The sequence below is a fragment of the Engystomops pustulosus genome, chromosome 2, assembly GCF_040894005.1.
Source record: "Engystomops pustulosus chromosome 2, aEngPut4.maternal, whole genome shotgun sequence".
NCBI classification, from domain to species: Eukaryota; Metazoa; Chordata; class Amphibia; order Anura; family Leptodactylidae; genus Engystomops; species Engystomops pustulosus.
In genome coordinates this window covers 132,401,409-132,421,929 of record NC_092412.1, presented here as the reverse complement: position 1 = coordinate 132,421,929, position 20,521 = coordinate 132,401,409, and the positions used below count along the sequence as shown (strand labels likewise).

The 20,521-nt window shown below is 40.3% G+C and overlaps 1 protein-coding gene across 4 annotated transcripts in view; it reads left to right on the top strand.

Moving 5' to 3' along the window:
* Positions 1 to 18,119, top strand: part of DHX40 (DEAH-box helicase 40) — a 53,551-nt gene extending 35,432 nt beyond the window's left edge. For all 4 annotated transcript variants that reach the window (XM_072136478.1, XM_072136477.1, XM_072136479.1 and 1 more), the window contains 6 exons: positions 8,205 to 8,319; positions 9,840 to 9,948; positions 11,460 to 11,554; positions 15,130 to 15,199; positions 16,922 to 17,150; positions 17,856 to 18,119. In XM_072136478.1, coding sequence (XP_071992579.1) covers positions 8,205 to 8,319; positions 9,840 to 9,948; positions 11,460 to 11,554; positions 15,130 to 15,199; positions 16,922 to 17,150; positions 17,856 to 17,980 — 743 coding nt within the window. In that variant the 3' untranslated portion in view covers positions 17,981 to 18,119. The remainder of the gene's footprint in view (positions 1 to 8,204; positions 8,320 to 9,839; positions 9,949 to 11,459; positions 11,555 to 15,129; positions 15,200 to 16,921; positions 17,151 to 17,855) is intronic.
* The last annotated feature ends 2,402 nt before the right edge of the window (positions 18,120 to 20,521 follow it).

Here is a 20,521-nt window from a genome sequence, read left to right as displayed (position 1 = left end):
TTCAAATCACCTCCCATTCCCTAGAACTGACATAAATATAAATAAACAGTAAAAATCATAAACACATTAGGTATCGACGCGTCCGAAAATGCCCGATCAAAATATGATAACGGTTTTTCACTGCTTTTAACCCCGTAACGGAAAATAGCGCCATTTTGAAAAATATAAAAAATCTATAAAAAGTGATCAGTACAAAAGGTCGTACAGTCCTAAAAATGATATCATTGAAAATATTATCAAATTTCGCAAAAAAATACACCACCCACAGCTCCGTACACTAAAGTATGAAAAAATTATTAGCGCCAGAATTTGGCAAAATCAAAAAAATAAGTTTTGTACAGGAGGGTTTAATTTTTGTAAAAAACATTATAAAACCTATACAAATTTGGTATCCCCTTAATCGCACCGACCCAAAGAATAAAGTAGACATGTCATTTGGGGCGCTTGGTGAAAGACGTAATATCCAAGCCCACAAGAAAATGGCGCAAATGCGTTTTTTCACCATTTTCATTGCATTTGGAATTTTTTTCCCGCTTCCAAGTACATGGCATGGAATATTAAATACCATCACTATGAAGTGCAATTTGTTACGCAGAAAACAAGCCGTCACACAGCTCTTTACGTGTAAAAATAAAAAAGTTATAGATTTTTGAAGGTGGGGAGTGAAAAATGGACATGAAAAAACAGGAAAGGGCCCGTAACCGGTTAATCCCCTTCCCTCCGGTACTTGAAGAAGATGAAGTCGCCGCTCTGAACGCACTTGGTGCAGGTCAGAGCGGCGACTTCATCTTCTTCGATGGGAGGGACACGGGGAGGCAAGTACCGGGGGGGAGGGGGGGCGATGGAGTGTCCCTGACTGGGCTCAGTGCGGTAGGAGCTTGGGACCCCTCGGTGCACAGGACGCGTTCATAGAGAAAAAACATGTCTCCCAGCTCGGGGCTTTCCTTGCGCTGGGAGACGCCATGACATTTGAATCTGAATAATGCTATTTTGTAAGTGCATTTTGTGTGGAAAACTTGATGCGGCCCAGCCTTACCCAGAATCTACCTCAAGCGGCCCCCAGGTAAATTGAGTTTGAGACCCCTGTGTTAGAGCATTCGGAAGTTATAACCAATTATCCTGAAACATGTCAGATTCAAAAAATCATGTCTGGCTATTGAGCTGAAAACAAGCGTCGGTGATAAGGGGTTAAAGTGTAAAAACCCACTGTTAATTTGATGTGCTTTAAACAAGTCATAATGAGGCTCAGCATTGTGTTTGGCTTCCACGTGCCTATATGATGAGGTTTGTGGATGGTCTCCTGAGAGATCTTCTCCCAGACCTGGACTTCAGCATCTGCCAACTCCTGGACAGTCTATCACAGTCTTTGAAGTGAAACATGATGTTACAGATGTGCTTGACTGCATTCAGGTCTGGGGAACAAGTGGGCCAGTCCATAGGTTCAATCCCTTCATTTTGCAGGAACTGCTGACACACTCCAGCCACATGAGGGCTAGCATTGTCCTGCATTAGGAGGAACCCAGGGACAACTGAACCAGCATATGATCTCACAAGGGGTCTCATCTCGGTACCTAATGGCATTCAGGCTACTTCTTCTGCCCAAATGGAGGGCTTTGCAGCCCTCCAAGAATTCTAATAATCTTTATTTATATAGCGCCATCAAGTTCCATAGCGTTTTACAAATCATTACTGACCCACTGCCAAACCAGTCATGCTGAAGGATGCTTGCAGGATTCAGATCTCCATGGTGGCTCCAGACTCTGTCACGTGCTCAGTGTGAACCTGCTTTCATCTGTAAACCGCACAGGGCCCATGGATGAATTTGCTAATCCTGGTGTCCTCTGGCAAATGCCAAGCATCCTGCTTGGGTAGGGATGTGAGCCCAACCCCCATCTGTGGACGTCGGGCCCTCATACCATCCTTATGGAGTTAGTGGGGCACATTTACTTACCTGGTCCCTCAGAGTTCCCAAAGAGCATTGTCCGACGATTCACTAAGATTGTGCGCCCGATATCTTGCATGTGTCACGAAATAAAAAGCCGTCGCTGCTGCGCCAACATCTGAGCGACACAATCCCCTGCTAAATCCCTGCCACAGCGGCGCAAATCCCGAATATGTCGGGAAGTTCAATGGAAATGCGATCTGCGGACCCTTAGTAAATAAGCCCCAGTATCTAACCGTTTGTGCAGACACATGCACATTTGTGGCTTGCTGGAGGTCATTTTTCATGGCTTTGGCAGTGTTCCTTCTGTTCCTCCTTTCACAAAGGCGAAGGTAGCGGTCCTGCTGCTGGGTTGTTGCCCTCCAACGGTCCCCTCCATGTCTCCTGGTGTACTAGCCTGTCTCCTGGTAGCGCCTCCACCCTCTGGACACTACCAAACAGACACGGCAAACCTTTTTGCCACAGCTCAGATTAAAGTGCCATCCTGGATGAGCTGCACTACCTGAGCCATTTGTAGGAGTCGTAGAGTCTATCTCATACTACCACGAGTCTGAAAGCACCACCAATGTTCAAAATTGACCAAAACCATCATATATAAAGCATCGGTACTGAGAAGATGTCTGTGGTTCCTGCCTGAAGAACCACTCCTTTATTGAGGGGGTCTTGCTTATTGCCTTAGAATTTGTCAATCAGTGTTGCTTCCCATATGGACAGTTTGAAATTTTAATTTACTTTGAATTATATTGTGTAAAGTTTGGACACACCTTTTCATTCAAAGAGTTTTTCCGGATGTTCATGACTATAAAAATTGTAGATCACGCTGAAGGCATCAAAACTATGAATTAACACGTGGAATTACGGTATATATTTAACAAAATATGTCTTATATTCTAGGTTCTTCAAAGTAGCCTCCTTTTCCTTTGATTACTGCTTTGCACACTCTTGGCATTCTCTTGATGAACTTTGAGAGGTAGTCATCCGAAATGCTTTTCACATCACAGGTGTGCCCTGTCAGGTGTAATAAGTGGGATTTCTTGCCTTATAAATGGGGTTGGGACCATCACCTGTGTTGTGCAGAGGTCAGGTGGATACACAGCTGATAGTACTACTGAATAGACTGTTAGAATTTGTATTATGGCTAGAAAAAAGTAAAGAAAAACAAGTGTCCATCATTACTTTAAGAAATGAAGGTCAGTCAGAAAAATCGGGGAAACTTTGAAAGTGTCCCCAAGTTGCAAAAACCATCAAGCACTACAAAGAAACTGGATCACATGAGGATTGCCCCAGGAAAAGAAGACCAAGGGTCAACTCTCCAAGAGTCACCAGCCTCAGAAATAGCAGGTTAACAGCAGATCAGATTAGAGACCAGGTCAATGCCACACAGAATTCTAGCAGCAGACACTGCAACAACTGTTAAGATGAGATTGTGTGCAGCAGGACTTCATGGTAAAATAGCTGCTAGGAATCCACTACTAAGGACAGGCATAAAGCACAAGAGACTTGTTTGAGATATTTGGTTACAACCACCATGTCACACCATGTGTGATGCAGAAAATGTGTACTAATGGACTCTACATACCTGGTTCCCACCATGAAGCATGGAGGAGGAGGTGTGATGGCGTGGGGGTGCTTTGCTGATTTTAATGTTGGGGATTTATTCAACATTGAAGGTATACTGAACCAGCATGGTTACCAGAGCATCTTGCAGTGGCATGCTATTCCATCCGGTTTGGGTTTAGTTGAACCATCAATTATTTTTAAACAGTACAGTGACCCCAAACACACCTTCATACTGTTGCTGTGCAAGGACTATTTGACAAAGATGGAGAGTGATGGGGTGCTACGGTAGATGACCTGGCCTCCACAGTCACCAGACCTGAACCCAATCGAGATGATTTGGGTGAGCTGGGCCGCAGAGTGAAGGCAAAAGGCCCAACAAGTGCTAGTCCAACAAGTCTCTGGGAAGACTGTTGGAAGCCATTTCTGGTGACTACTCTTTTGAAGCTCATCAAGGGACAGACAGTAGGTGTTCTCCTTAAGGAGACAATGCCAATTAAGGCCACCTTAAAGGCGTGTGGAGACTTAAAGCCATAATGCTCCACTAGGGAATTCTGGGAAGAATGCAAATAAGTTTTCCAAGGTGTTAAATGGAAAACAATACCTCCTTTTGCTACCTTGAAAGGCAGCCCCCTTAACATCAAGTAGTCTAAAAATATGATGTGGGATTAAGCCAAACCAGTATATCTATTCCATAAGGAACAGACTCCCAACTGTAGACAGCACTGTTTCGACCTGATTGGGTCTCCTCAGTACAGCGTAGGGAACTGATTTGGCTATGTGAGAGGCTATTGACTAGGGACAGACAGTAGGTGTTCTCCTTAAGGAGACAATGCCAATTAAGGCCACCTTAAAGGCGTGTGGAGACTTAAAGCCATAATGCTCCACTAGGGAATTCTGGGAAGAATGCAAATAAGTTTTCCAAGGTGTTAAATGGAAAACAATACCTCCTTTTGCTACCTTGAAAGGCAGCCCCCTTAACATCAAGTATGACTTACAAGAAGTCTAAAAATATGATGTGGGATTAAGCCAAACCAGTATATCTATTCCATAAGGAACAGACTCCCAACTGTAGACAGCACTGTTTCGACCTGATTGGGTCTCCTCAGTACAGCGTAGGGAACTGATTTGGCTATGTGAGAGGCTATTGACTATTGGCATTGTTGCATTGTCTCCTTAAGGAGAACACCTACTGTCTGTCCCTAGTCAATAGCCTCTCACATAGCCAAATCAGTTCCCTACGCTGTACTGAGGAGACCCAATCAGGTCGAAACAGTGCTGTCTACAGTTGGGAGTCTGTTCCTTATGGAATAGATATACTGGTTTGGCTTAATCCCACATCATATTTTTAGACTTCTTGTAAGTCATACTTGATGTTAAGGGGGCTGCCTTTCAAGGTAGCAAAAGGAGGTATTGTTTTCCATTTAACACCTTGGAAAACTTATTTGCATTCTTCCCAGAAGCTCATCAAGAGAAGAGTGTAAAGCAGTAATCAATGCAAAAGGAGGCTACTTTAAAGAACCTAAAATATAAGATATTTTCAGTGGTTTCACGCTTTTTTGTTAAGTATATTAATTCATAATTAATATAAGATATATATATTTTCAGATATAAGATATTTTCAGTGGTTTCACGCTTTTTTGTTAAGTATGTTAATTCATAATTTTGATGCCTTCAGTGTGAATCTACAAATACAGAAAACTCTTTTAATGAGAAGGTGTGTCCAAACTTTAATATTATGTCTGTATGTGTAATTTTTTTTTTCATTTGTGCTGTTTTATTTAATTGGACATCAACTTAAAGATGTTTACAGATATATCTGTTACAAATATGGTGGACTACTATAAGGCTACCTGCACATGACGAGGATAGATTTATTTTCTACAGCTTACGCTCTCCTCATGCACTTCTATGGGCTCATGCACACATCTGTGGATTCTATGAGCCAGCTGTCGCAGACGCAAAGGATAAAGCAGACCCTGTTCTTGCTCGAGTTTGCATCCTGGGTAATAATTTTTAATTGTCATTGGTACATCAGCGAAGCTCATCCGCGGATGCAAAGAATGGTTGACAATGAGCATTGTTAAACCTGTATAACTGCACACTTTATGCATATAGCCTAGGAGTGTGACATTAACTAAAGACCTTTGACTCTTATTCTGTCTGTCATTAAAAATCTGTTAAGCAAGTAACAATATAACTATTGTTAATTCACTTCTCAGCAGTAGTTAAAATGTACGTTTTTTTTTTTTAAACCCTGCAGCACTGGGTACTTATTCGCTACCTGGTGTTACACTCTACTGTTTTACTTGTTTAGGTTAAGGTCCATGCACTGTGTAATCTTACTCCAAGACTAAAAATAATGTAGTAGAATAAAACTTTTAACCTGTGAAAAACAGAAAATTGCTTTTATTCTCCAAGCCTTTATATAAAGTAAAGCCCCCCATTTACATTACAGTCTCCATATAATATATTGATGAAAATATTTGCAAATATCCTTTAGGACTCCTTTGCTGTTTTAATTATAAGCTGATTTGTTTTCTATTCAATTTTGTTCTACATTCTAGGTTTGCTCAATATGGAGACTCAGATGACCATTACATAGTCATAGCTAAGCTGTACATCAGTGTCTGTGGAGTGCAGATAAGCTGGGTTTAAAGTCCAGCAGAAGTTTTACATTCACTGTGGGTGTGAATAAGTGAAGTGTAATAGCATTTACAAAGTTGCATTTTACTATCAAAAAGGGAGTTAACTTTTAAGGAAAATTTAACAGGAATCTAAGCTGCAATGAATCACCAGATGATACTTTGCTCTACTGTGTAAAATTGGAGTCTGTAACAGTAGTTAAAGCATTTCTTTTTTATTTAGTAATGGGTAAAGGAAGTTGCAAAAGTTTTGTGAGCACATGTAGGAAACAGCTTTAAGGGATGAAAAATATTTCACTTCTCAGAATTTGCTGCAAATCATTAGGGCACAGCCACATGTTAAAGTGATCACAATTGGTATCTGCAAATTATACTGATACATTGTTAATGGTTTTTAATTCCTTGCACTGTTATGTATTTATTTCAACATTTTAATGAGAATTTTCAATACCTGGGATCAAGTCACAAATAAGATGTACAACAGCCAAAGTTTTCATTTTACAAATGAAAAATGTACATCTCCTCGGGCAATAAAGACCTCTGAAAGTAGGGCTGCAGTGAGCCCATCCAATAAAAATAAAAATGTAAAAAAAACATGTTAACTTGGATGTAGCTGAAATCCTCTGTGTAGCTTTCTTGAGAAAATATGTGGGCTTTCATTTAAATGCAGAAAAACTGAGTGGGAAGGTGCTGGATGCTGAAACTAGCCAAAAGAGGGTGCAGTGAACCTTATCGACAGATATATCACAAAGATGTATGTACAAAATTATATGGATTTTAATAGGCGGCAACCCTGGAGAGCTGGGGAAATATCTTTTTCACACAGGGCCATATGTTTAGTTTATAAATGAACAGGGAGATGACAACCACCCTTTCAAAGCGGAAAACCCCGGTGTTTAGATTTCAAAAGTTCGACTTGGGACACTGATAAGAAGATTTTTTTGGAAATGTTGCATTTTCTAACATACAAATATAGTGGTTCGCTTTAATCATTTTCCTTATAACAAAAATATAACTTAAGATTCCAGGTTCAGGATAACAAACAACTAATCGGTGGGGTTTTTGTTGGACCCCTACCAACAGATACTGACGACCTATTCTGAGGAAAGGTTTTCAGGATTCTCAACCCAATCCCATTAATTGTCACTGATGCAACAGAAAAACCTAAAAGGATATTCTGTGAATATGAACCTCTTATACAAAAACCCACAATGCTATAAATAAATGAATATAACAAAGCTCAATGTCATTATTCACAAAATGGAGCTTAAATAGTTTACTTTAAAGATTCACAAAATTTTGTGGCCTCTCTAAAGTATGCAGATTTATCACCAAGATGGCCGCCACTGGAAACTACAAATCCCATTAGATCTCAGTAACTCCTCCTGCCTCTTATGCTCTGCTCCCAGTGATGATCTAACAGACTGTCCTGCCCTGTTCCACTGCACATTGCCTCACTGAGACGGGTCTAACCACAACACTGGCCATACTGGATGTACAGCAACCAACCAACTACAGCCAAACATAGTGGTGATCACATGTCTTGGCCATGGAGGTGCAGGACGTGATGTGGACATGTGACGACCGGACATCTTTTGTTCTGTGTCTGCTCCCCGTGGAGAAAAGCTACTGACTAATTAAAGGGCAAGCAGCATTTTAATTCTTCATTACAGTATATGTCAACAGCATCTTTCTGATAAAGGGAGCAAAATTTTAAAGAACAACTAATTACATATTAGCTTATATTTTAAGAACCCATTTGTACCCAATATGAACTCTGCTAATTCCTGGAATACCCATTTATGAAAGCATTGCCATAAACAGGGTATGATTTTTGTGAATATACAAGTTTCCATTGAATATCCAACATCATGTGTGGTTATCTTGTATACTCTTTCGTGTTTGACAGAAGCCAGTTTTTGTCAGATTCATGTATTTGTGTTTTCTTTACCTTACTGCCTTAATGCTTTATTATCTGCTTATTTGGTTTGAATTTCCTTTAATTATGTATAACTATTTTGTATGTTGTTCATTAATTCTAAAAGTAAAAATCATTTTAGGAGTAACTCAGAAACAAAAAGATTTTGAAAATAGTCACAAGACATTATCTGAAATGGTTGGAGGAGACAATGACTTTGCCACTCTATCTTCTATTTTTGAACAGTGTAAATCTAGGTAAGTTTAACCTCTTAACGACTTGGCCCTTTTTTGTTTTTGTGTTTTCCAATGTTTTCCATGTACTTTGTGGGGGCTTGTTTTTTTGTGTAACATGTTGTACTTCATAGTGCTGGTATTTAATATTCCATGCCATTTACTGGGAAGCAGGAGAAAATACCAAGTGCAGTGAAATTGGCTGGCAGATCTTCATGTGGCCCCACTTTTTAGGGATTTCACTATGTGCAACAAATGACACCTCTCCATATATTCTTTGGGTCCATATGTTTAAGGGGATACATCATTCATAGGTTTAATTATGTCTTAATACATTTTAAAACTTTAAACCATTGAAAATTCTTCACTTCACCATATTTTTTCATACTTTGGTGTATGGAGCTGTGTAAGGTTTCATTTTTTGCTGGAAGAGGTGACATTTTCATTGCTACCATTTTGGGGACTATAGACTTTTTAATCACTTTTTATTCAACTTTTTATGTGCTGCGAAATGGTGAAAAAGCGGTCTCTTTGACCAGGTATCACCCTTTGGAGTGACCCAAACTCAGGAACCTGTTGCCAGATTTTATAGCACTCAACTAAGAACACGCTACTCTTTAGCTTTCCGTCTTTTTATGAGAAAAATACATAAACAAAAAGTAAAAATCCTGAATGCTCTCCTTTATTTTGTACAAAAGTATAAAATAAAATTGCAAAAACCATTATAGTGTCTGATGTGTTTCTGACCTGTATGGTCTTTAGTTCGACCACAACAGGTTTTTTCATTTAATTCCAAAACAACAATTTTGACATTGCTCACAACTTTTCTAAAACCAACGGTAGGTAACACTGTATTAGGCTACATGCACACTGCTGTGGCCCGCTGCACCGTAGCACGGCAGGCACACGGCAGTGCGCGGGGAGAGGAGGAGGAGGTGAGCGCAGCTCACCCCCATCCCTCTCCATAGGAACATATGGGCCACGGCGCCGGAATACGGGAAAAGATAGGACATGTCCTATCTTTTCCCGGGCTACAGAACGGTACGGTGCGGTGCCGCACTAGAATTAGTATCCAATACTAATGTCATTTACCCTGTGCAGATGGCATGTGTAAAGACATCATGACCATAACCCACTTCAAACCGCTAAATCTTCTGAACTGTGGCACCTAGAACACAGTTCTGGTGTCATATCAAAGAGGAGAATCTCCCCTTTAATGACATTGTGGTTTTAGAAGATGCTGTTAAAGTTGCAGTATAAAATAGATTTTTACATCCCACTCTCCATTCCCAACTTTCATTTTAGCAGTGGAATCTTTTGTTCTGTGATGCCTAGATCCATACACATGCTATCTGCAAAGGGCATGTGCAATTAGGACGTATGTAACCATAAGGCAGTCATGCAAGGGTTGAATTACACTAATACAAACTGTATTTTTTTTTTTTTTGTAATAATTGTCATTCACTGTTATGAATAAGATAATGTCACAATACAAAGTAATTAATGATGGCTAGTTGATATCATCATTTTCTCTTTTCTTTCAGTGACAATCCTATTTCCTGGTGTCGTAAACATGCAGTTCACTGGAGAGCTGTAAAATCTGCATTCAGCGTGGAAAAGCAGCTTAGAGATATTACACATAAGCTAAAACAGGTTTGTACTTTATTATTGGTGAAATGTGCAGAAATCTCTGTCCTTGATGTAATACATATTTGGAGTAATAGAGTTTTAATGTGTAATCATTTTGGTTGAAAATGTAACTACTAATAGGAGTATGAAACTTTTTTAAAGCCTTACTAAACCTTTAATTCAATTTTTTTCTATGATGGAAGTGAATTTTGCAAGTTCTAAATTTAAACTTTTGTAGTATACTTGGATTTTTTACACTGCTTACTGCAGGAGAAGAAAGTACCGTATATACCCGTGTATAAGCCGAGTTTTTCAGCACAAAAAATGTGCTGAAAAACACTAACTCGGCTTATACTCGAGTCAAAAAGCTAAAAAAAAAAAATCTAAACTCACCTTTTCAGCGGCCGTGCAAGTCTTCTATGCGATCCCTCTGGCTGCGTCACCAGGTCAGAGTCACTGACTTCAGCCGCCGCCGCGATCGTATTGTGTGTGCCGGCAGCCGGTCTGACGTCAGAGCTGCGCGCTGCACAGACCTGGCGCCGCAGCCAGAGGGATCGCATAGAAGACTCGCGCGGCCGCCGAAAAGGTGAGTTTAGATGTTTTATTTTTTTAAATTAACTGTTCGGCTCCATAACGGGCCGGGGACCCGGCTCTTTAACAGGCTGGCAGCTATATACTACAGAGGGCTGCTGTCTATATACTACTGGGGGCTTGGAGGCTATATACTTGAGGGGGGGGGGCTGTGACCAATGCATTTCCCACCCTCGGCTTATACTCGAGTCAATAGGTTTTCCCAGATTTTTGTGGTAAAATTAGGGGCCTCGGCTTATACTCGGGTCGGCTTATACTCGAGTATATATACGGTATTTGAAAGCTTTCTCAAGTCCATACACAAACAAGGAGAGCAGATAATTAATGGTAGAGGGAGAAAATAAAAAGGGAAGTGGGAGACTTTGGCAAATACAATTTTTTTTGTATTTGGATCTGAGTTTTGCAATGGATGTATGTTGGACAGAAAATGACAGTGTGATGGGTCTTTTCTGTGTTTGCTAGGCTCCCGGGATCATAAACTCCATTACATTAACCTATTGGTTAAGAATTCTATGTTATGTTACATAAAGATTCTTCAGATGAAGAAAATTATTACCGCATGAATTACCAAACCCTTTCCTTTTAATTGTGATCCCATAAAGATTGATTTGTGGCAAGCTTAATTTATAAACTGAGGGAACAGCAGGAAAATGTTGTCCTGAAAATGATATCAAGTAGTGGGTCCTAACCCCAGATAGTAGGGTTGTCTCTCCCTGGGGCATCTTCCACTTTTTTGTTTCTTGTACTCCTGGCAGAAACTGTGAGGTGACTTGTAATAATAGGAGCAATGCCAATAACTTTCATTATGTTCTTTTTCTGTTCTGTTTTGCTGTATTACAATAATGAAAATAAAATAAAATGTGTTTAGGAAAATTCATTTATATTGCTGCTTACATTTGTGTTAAAAATCTAATATTTATGCATTAATCCTCCTATATATATAGCTGAAGAATTTTCCATTGGAAAGCCATGATACATCAAAGAATGAATTACTTAGGCGTTGTCTGTGTGCTGGATTTTTTTCAAATGTTGCCAGAAGGTAAGGCCATACACATTGATAGTTTGGTGTTCTGGTTTTCATATTTAGACCTATAATGACATTCAACCTGCATTTAATATTCTTGTATTTGTTGCACGATAATTGATGATTTATCAATCATTTTCTCATGTCACCGGGGGACACAGCCCACATATTTTCAGCTCTGAATTATACATATTTTACAAGATAGAATGGCTCTAATTTGTCTCTGTAGAGCCACTCCTGGACCTAAGCCTTCTAGGGGGCCCATGGCCACCCAAACCACCCACGAAATTTGATACTGAGAAGGACCTTCACCCATGAAATCCTTGTACATCTGTTCCTGCTCTCAATACACATATAGAAATAATCCACTTCAGGGCCTTTGAAGGGCCTCCGAAGGTTCTGAAACCATAGATTGAAACCAGGCAGAAGAGACACATCCTCCATTCTCCCAGAAGCTTGATTCTATTACCATATGTAGGAAGCAAATGCCGGACTTGTAAGAGCTTAATATTCATACATTGCAGGGCCTATGCCAGTCTTAATCCGTCTGTGGTCTCCTACATCCAAAATCTATTAACTAATGAGTTAAATAGCCGAGATAATGAGGTGGATAGGCAGATTTTTTTTACTCCTTAATGATTGTCATAAAATGGTTTATTGAGAGCACAAATAGTAAAAATGGCAGCAGCTGCTCTGCTAAATATTTTTGGTTGTGATTAAGATCCTTGCGCCAAGGTGTAGTAGTGCTGTCATAGGTGCACAATTGTGTCTGCAGCTATATATGGCTGTGGAGCCAAAAGCAAGTGAACCTCAAGATCCATGTGGCTCCTGGTCTACTGCCTGGTTATATACATGTTTTATATTAGTAAGTCTTATTGTTTCGGTTCTATGCAGCCACACTTAAAGAGAACCCGTCAGGCAAAATAACCCCCCTAAACTAAATATATTTTCATGAACTGCCATTAGATAGCATTGCCTCTATCCCTTCATTGTCCCTCTATATGCCTGTAAATCTAAGCAATGAGGTCCTAAAGCTGTATGCAAATGACCTGTGAAATGTCCAATGATTCATTAGCATATTCAAGCTGTCCAGCTTATTCATGAGTGGGAGGCACAGCCACAACCCCAGTGCTTGACTGACAGCCTGTATAATGTTGTGAGGCTGTATAATGATTTCCTTCCTGGTGCTGGTGCCCCCTGCAGCCTGTGTGTGTATAGGAGAGATACAACAGCCCCAGGCAGCCATGTTATAGCAGAACATGTCAGGTATTTGTGTAGCTGATGTTTGTGTCTCTGTGTATTAGGAGGAGAGAGCATGTCAGCAGATAAAGCACAGACACTAGCAAAGCTTTACTATACATTACACACAGACATGAGCAGGGGGAGGAGAGGGGAGTGGTAACAGGAGTGACATCACTGCCTCTGACCATGTCACCAGCCTCATTTACATAATAAAGAAAAGATGATTTCACAATGATTAATGTATGAATTGACTAGATAAAGGCAGGGATGGATCCTTGTGAGCTGCTCCAACAGGTAGTAGTGACAGGACAAGTGACACAGACCTGATGACAGGTGTCCTTTAATCTCTCTGAGGATTCTCCTGTAATTTCATCCTGCCCCCAGCATATCAATATGTTTTTTCGTGGATTGTTTGATATATGTTGTTTGCCACTAGATACAGTGCCTGTTTCCATAGCTTACTCTCCCTATTTTAAGAAATGAAGTTTACTGCTATGCCTCTGGTTCTGGCCTATAGAAATATATTGCTCTAGGAGTTGAATCTGCAGGGTAACGTTTCACATTTATCAGGTGAAAAAATGGGAAATCTGAATTGTTTCCAAAGTAGGATGCAAGTCAATATTCCTTAATTAAATCCATTTGATAGAGAAAACTACAGATTAGTAAGGTAGGAGGCTTCTTTCTGTTATATTAGCATAGTTTATTAAATATTTTCACTAAATCACTTTCATAAAAGCCACAGTGACATAAGGAACATATAATATTAAAATATTTAATATTAAATTTATTTTTCTCACACTCATTGACCACTGAAATAAAGTGGAACTTTACTTACTTTTTACAGATTAGACATTGATTTTTGCATCCATTGTATTATAAGTGCACACATTTCAGATGCAAATTACTCCAGATCTCTGTCTATGCCAGAGTTCTGGAGTAATTTGCACCTTATTTAAGAGTTTTAGACCATTTTTAAGTAGAAAAAAAACCTGTGCGCCACAAAACTCTATATTCTGGCTCAACAAACCAGACAAGCTAATAGGAGGTGCAAATGCTACCTACAAACAATAAATACACTGATTTAAAAAAAGCCTTGCTAAATACTTTGTCATGGTAAATGCATTCCAATACAACAAAAACTAGCTGTAAACAATAAACACAAAAAACAAGATATAGAAGTAAATCTTTATTTTTACAAAATGGATGATCAGCTCCGATATTTTCATTTCTAAGATGCCATACATTATTTAGCAAAGCCTTTGTCACTAACGCTTATGGTACTTCCATCTTAAAAAATAATGTGTAATGTGACCCCCAACATGTCTATAAGCGGCCACAATTGAATATTATTTGAAGCAGCAAGGTAATACTGTCCAAGTTTTGAGGGATATATAGGGTTTATGTAACGCACGAGTTTCTGAGTAGTTAAGCAGAGTGTTTGAGGATGATTCCAAAGTTTGCTTATTAAGTTGTGTAGAAGAGGAACGAGAGATTGGCAAAGATGTTTTTTAATGTATGGAAATGTGTTGCTAGGTATTATCTTAGTGCCAAGCTGTCTGGATGGGTGAAGGATTTGAGTATCTAGGGCTGGCATCAGCTGATGTACTATGGAGTAGATAGATAGCTGGGGGAGGGGATCATGGTAGTAGTGGCTAAGAGTCTGGGGTTTAAAGGGTGAATCAATTTATATGCAATTTATACCATGCTTTAAGAGTGCTTACCTAGATCCTTTAAGTATACACATGCATAACTGTTGCAAATTATGTAATGCATTGCCATCTCCTGTACTACTACTATGCAACAATCAATAAAGCTTGATGTTGAACCATAAAGGGTGAATCCATTTTCTTGGCAAATGAAGGGTGGTGACACGGCTGCCATGGTTGGCCCTGGATTACCCAATTGTTATATAGGTCATTTGTATATTTTGTTTATACCGCAATTATTTGTTTTTGGATGCAAAATAGATATATTATGCTGCACTCCTATGCATAAATAATAATAGACTGCTACTCTCATGGCGATAATAATTGAATGAAATTCATGAATTTTCCTTATAATGTGTAAATTTAGGTCTGTCTTTGAAATTTTTGTTTTACTATAATTAACTGTCATAATACCACTAATATGCTTGATTGTTGTATCACTGTTCTTTAACCCAGACCTAATGGGCATCACGAACATCCATCCTCATTTGTGTTTAGAACATCAACTTTATGTTGCTAGGATTGATGCAATAAAGCTGCACTTTTATATCATATTTTGCTCGATTCCCTTGTTGCCTGCATTGAGATTGTTTTCAGATGTTGTTGATTTATATTGTGAACAATTCTGTGCTTTATTTCTAGGTCGATAGGAAGATCATTCTGCACAATGGATGGGAATGGCAGTGTGGTGCATATCCACCCTTCCTCAGCTGTAAGTATACAGTATATATAGAAGCTTAGAAATATGCTTGTTCATATTGGTCACTAGTCTGGATGCTGCTATAATCAGTCAATGTTTGTTTGACTCATTAGAGGCATTATTGTTTTCTTGTCAGTTATGTAAATTTTTATGTTAAGCTCCATAAAGAGATTACCAGCATTGTTCATTGTCACAGTATTAGAATTTATGGATGTCATAGCATTGCAACGCAAGCTGTTATAATATTACACAACCAGCAGCATGTTTTTAACACCCTTAACGGTACATAGATCTTCTATTTATAACAGGAGCCCAATTACTTCTGCCATGTTAAAGAAAATCTACCATTAAGATAAATCATGGCCTCCTTCCTTCGAAAAATCAACTTTTATAATTATGCTAATGATTGAAAAGGGATGACATGGGTAGTGCAGACAAACTATGAGGGGTCTTATCATGTTACTATATATTGTGATACTAGATAAATTTTTGGGAGATCAGGGTGCGCAATAAATGGGAAATAGCTATCGGTGACTTAACAGATGAGGAGTGAGAGGGTTTTTGAGTCATTGAACACATTGTCATTGAATGTAAAGCAGAGAAGGTTGCAGCTGTTTCTAGTACATAATGTATATCGAACACCAGAAAATGGTAATTAGAAGTGACGCTTGCTGTCCGCACTGTGCCGAAGATGAGGCAGATGAGATGCATATGTTTTGGACATGACCGGCTCTGAGCCCCTTGTGGGAGAGAGCAATACGTCTGGTAAATAAAGTATTAGGTATAAGGGTCTCACCTGATCCCAAGATTTGTATATTGGGATGTGTGGGGGGACGAGATATTCCTCAGAACAGTTAGCATTATCCAAAGTCCTATAACAGGTTAGAAAGACTATTGCACGACATTGCCTTGATGAAGAGCCACCGGATATAAAAGAGGTGAAGAAAATGACAAATGTAACAGTGCTTATGGAAATTAGAGTGTACCATAAATGGGGCTCTTGAAGCAATTTGTGAAATTTAGTGGTATGTATGTGAGAAGAATGAAAAGCAGCGTGCTAGAGATAGTAGGACTAAAATGTAGTGAGAATTCTGCGGCCAGACCACAGGGAGGGTGGCTGGGTTGTTCTATATAGAAATGTGTTCAGCTTTGATCCTCAAATGTGTTTTAAGACATGTACGTAATGTATAATACATATGTGGCATACGGGATGTTAATAAGCGTTACCTGATTTTTAAAAAATGATCCAAAAGGGCTTGGAGGAGCGTATAACCAGAGGGTCCCTTTCCCACTGTGTGAGATAACATTAGGCAGCGGGAGCAGGGAAGTGCTCAGAGAACAGAGGGAGACAGCATGACAGACTGTGAAGCTACAGCACAGATGGGTCCTGGAAATACCCCACAGAGCCCTTCTGGTTAATTACCATAATTTTAAAAGTTGATTTTAGAAGGAAAGAGGCCATGGATATATATCACTGCATAGTGCACTTCTATGGTAACCGTGAGCTAGCTGCCAGCTTTGGAGTTAGCTCTCAATCCCACTATCTATGGACATGTGCATGCTCCTTAAGTGTCCCAGGTTTATCATGCTTGATTTTGATGGTAGATTTCCTTTAATGTAATATTTACCTGTACTTTGCTGGTCCTCTATTGCACTGACCTTTTAGATGCTGATGTTGTTTCCTGTTTCCTTAGTATGACTGTCTAAATTGTTGTTGATTTCTTTTCCCTAAAGTTGTTTGGACAGGAGACCAATCTGGAGTGGATTTTATTCCACAGTGTTTTGGTTACATCTAAGATATATGTTCGAACAGTGTGTCCAATACGCTATGAATGGGTTAAGGACTTGCTTCCAAAACTACATGATGTAGATGCCTATGAACTCAGTAGTGTGGCCAGAGAAGAGATAACCAAAGAGGAACTTGCTAAATGGGAATCAAGAGAACAAACAAAACAAAACAGTGGTAATTTTTCCCTATTTAGAATTATTATGTAACACATATATAATATTGTTCAGTGGTCTATAGGACTGTGCAGTGGTGGGTAAGTTCAAAACGCCCCCCTTTCCCTAGAACTGATATATCAGGAAATAATAAAAATCATAAATATGTTAGGTATTTCCACGTCCCAAAATGACCCATCTAACAATATATAAAAACTGTTATGACGCCTAACTTGGTTTGTGGGAAAACCCCTTTAAAGGATTGATCACCTGAAGCATTATTAGACCCATTGGAATGTGGAAACATTGGTCTGGAGTGGTGAAAACACCTTTTGTCTTTACTCCAGCAACTAGAGACATGCACCAGGTCTTCCAAGAGACCAACACTCGGAAACAGCTTTCAGGCTGGCCTTGATATTTTTGAAGAGGTTGAAGGCATTGTTTTTCTGGCCTTGCTATTTTTAAAAGGATTATACCACAAATTACACCAATGGTTTTGTATGATTTCACATTTGATTGATATATTACCATATATAATTTCATGTGACTGGAAACATTACAACATTATACCGTGGTTGCATTGCTTCTGTGGGAGGGGGCGCTAAACTGGAAAGCTTTGACACTAAAAAAAAAAAAATGGGATAAATTTGTCCTTATTAAGCAAGGATGCAAACCACATCTTTGTACAAGCTATTTAGTGTTGTTTTATTTTTGTATTTATTGCTAGAAGCACATGAAGCCTCACTGAAAAAAATGCAGAAAAGAAATGATGACAAGTCCATATCTGACGCAAGAGAGCGTTTCCTTCACCGTAAGCAACAAAAACTTCAGAATACAAGTGCTCAGCAGTAAGAAAGAAATTGGCAAAGGTGAAGCCATGACCAAGATATACAATTTTCAGAGAACTTTTATATTTCATGTTCTATATGACCAATAACAATAATTTATTTTTATAACAAGAGGGAAATAAAAAGCTGATCATTGTCTTGTATTGGAACTCTTAAAGGAAACCTGTCACCAGAGGGTCCTTTTTACCTGGGGACAGGCTCCTACAGAAACGGTACAGTATATTACATACATGTTTTTAAAATGTATGCGTTATATGTTAGTGAAATGCGCAGGGCCAGATTAAGGTTGGTGGGGGCCCCTGGGCGCAAAATCTGGTGGAGGCCCCCACTCAGTTCAGCGTGCATACACGTCCTCCTGCTCACTATCCACTATCCCCGCAGTAACACTGCTACATACAGCCGCTCGTCCCCAGTAACACAGCTACATACAGCCGCCTCACCCCCAGTAAACAAGCTACATACAGCCGCCTCACCCCCAGTAACACAGCTACATACAGCCACCTCACCCCCAGTAACACAGCTACATACAGCCACCTTGCCACCAGTAACACAGCTACATACAGCCGCCTTGCCCCCAGTAACACAGCTACATACAGCCACCTTGCCACCAGTAACACAGCTACATACAGCCGCCTCACCCCCAGTAACACAGCTACATACAGCCACTTCACCCCCAGTAACACAGCTACATACAGCCACCTTGCCCTCAGTAACACAGCTACATACAGCCGCCTCACCCCCAGTAACACAGCTACATACAGCCGTCTCGCTCCCAGTAACACAGCTACATACAGCTGCCTCGCCCCCAGTAACACAGCTACATACAGCCGACTGGTCCCCTGTAACACAGCTACATACAGCCGCCTCACCCCCAGTAACACAGCTACATACAGCCGCCTCATCCCCAGTAACACAGCTACATACAGCAGCCTCACCCCCAGTAACACAGCTACATACAGCCGACTGGTCCCAGTAACACAGCTACATACAGCCGTCTGGCCCCCAGTAACACAGCTACACACAGGCGCCCGGCCTCCAGTAACACAGCTACATACAGCCGCCTCATCCCCAGTAACACAGCTACATACAGCCGCCTCACCCCCAGTAACACAGCTACATACAGCCGCCTCACCCCCAGTAACACAGCTACATACAGCCGCCTCACCCCCAGTAACACAGCTACATACAGCCGTCTCGCTCCCAGTAACACAGCTACATACAGCCGTCTCGCTCCCAGTAACACCGCTACATACAGCCGCCTCACACCCAGTAACACCGCTACATACAGCCGCCTCGCACCCAGTAACACAGCTACATACAGCCGCCTGGCCCCCAGTAACACATCTACATACAGCCGACTGGCCCCCAGTAACTCAGCTACATACAGCCGCCTCGCCCCCAGTAACTCAGCTACATACAGCCGCCTCGCCCCCAGTAACACAGCTACATACAGCCGCCTCGCCCCCAGTAACACAGCTACATACAGCCGCCTTGCCCCCAGTAACACAGCTACATACAGCCGCCTGGCCCCCAGTAACACAGCTACATACAGCCGCCTGGCCCCCAGTAACACAGCTACACACAGCCGCCTCATCCCCAGTAACACAGCTACATACAGCCGCCTCATCCCCAGTAACACAGCTACATACAGCCGCCTCACCCCCAGTAACACAGCTACATACAGCCACCTCGCACCCAGTAACACAGCTACATACAGCCACCTCGCACCCAGTAACACAGCTACATACAGCCGCCTCTCCCCCGGTAACACATCTACATACAGCCGACTGGCCCCCAGTAACACAGCTACGTACAGCCGCCTCGCACCCAGTAACACAGCTACATACAGCCGCCTGGCCCCCAGTAACACAGCTACACACAGCCGTCTGGCCCCCCAGTAACACACACACACACATACACACACATTTATGTACCCATATACATTTATACACTAATACACAGAGTATACACAAACTCATAAAGTATATACACACATACAGTATATATACATCACACATACGGCATACACATTATATACAATAGATATATACACACATACAGTATACACTGACCATATATACATATACATGCAGTATAAAAACACCATATACACACATGCTGCATATACATACAGAATATACACACATACAGCAAATACAGACACATTCAGTATATACAGCATTTTCACACACATACGGGAAATACACACACACACATTCAGTATACAGAGCATATACATACATACCATATACACAGCATATAAACATAAACATACATCATATATATATGTGTGCATATATTTAAATGTGCACATATATATGCTTGTACAAATATATGCGTGTATAAATACAGTATATTCATCTATACACAGTATTTACATATATACACAGTAGAAGCATATATACATAGTATATACACATATAGACAGTAGATGCATATATACACAGTATATACACATATAGACAGTAGATGCATATATACACAGTATATACACATATACACAGTAGATGCATATATACACATATACACAGTATATACAAATATA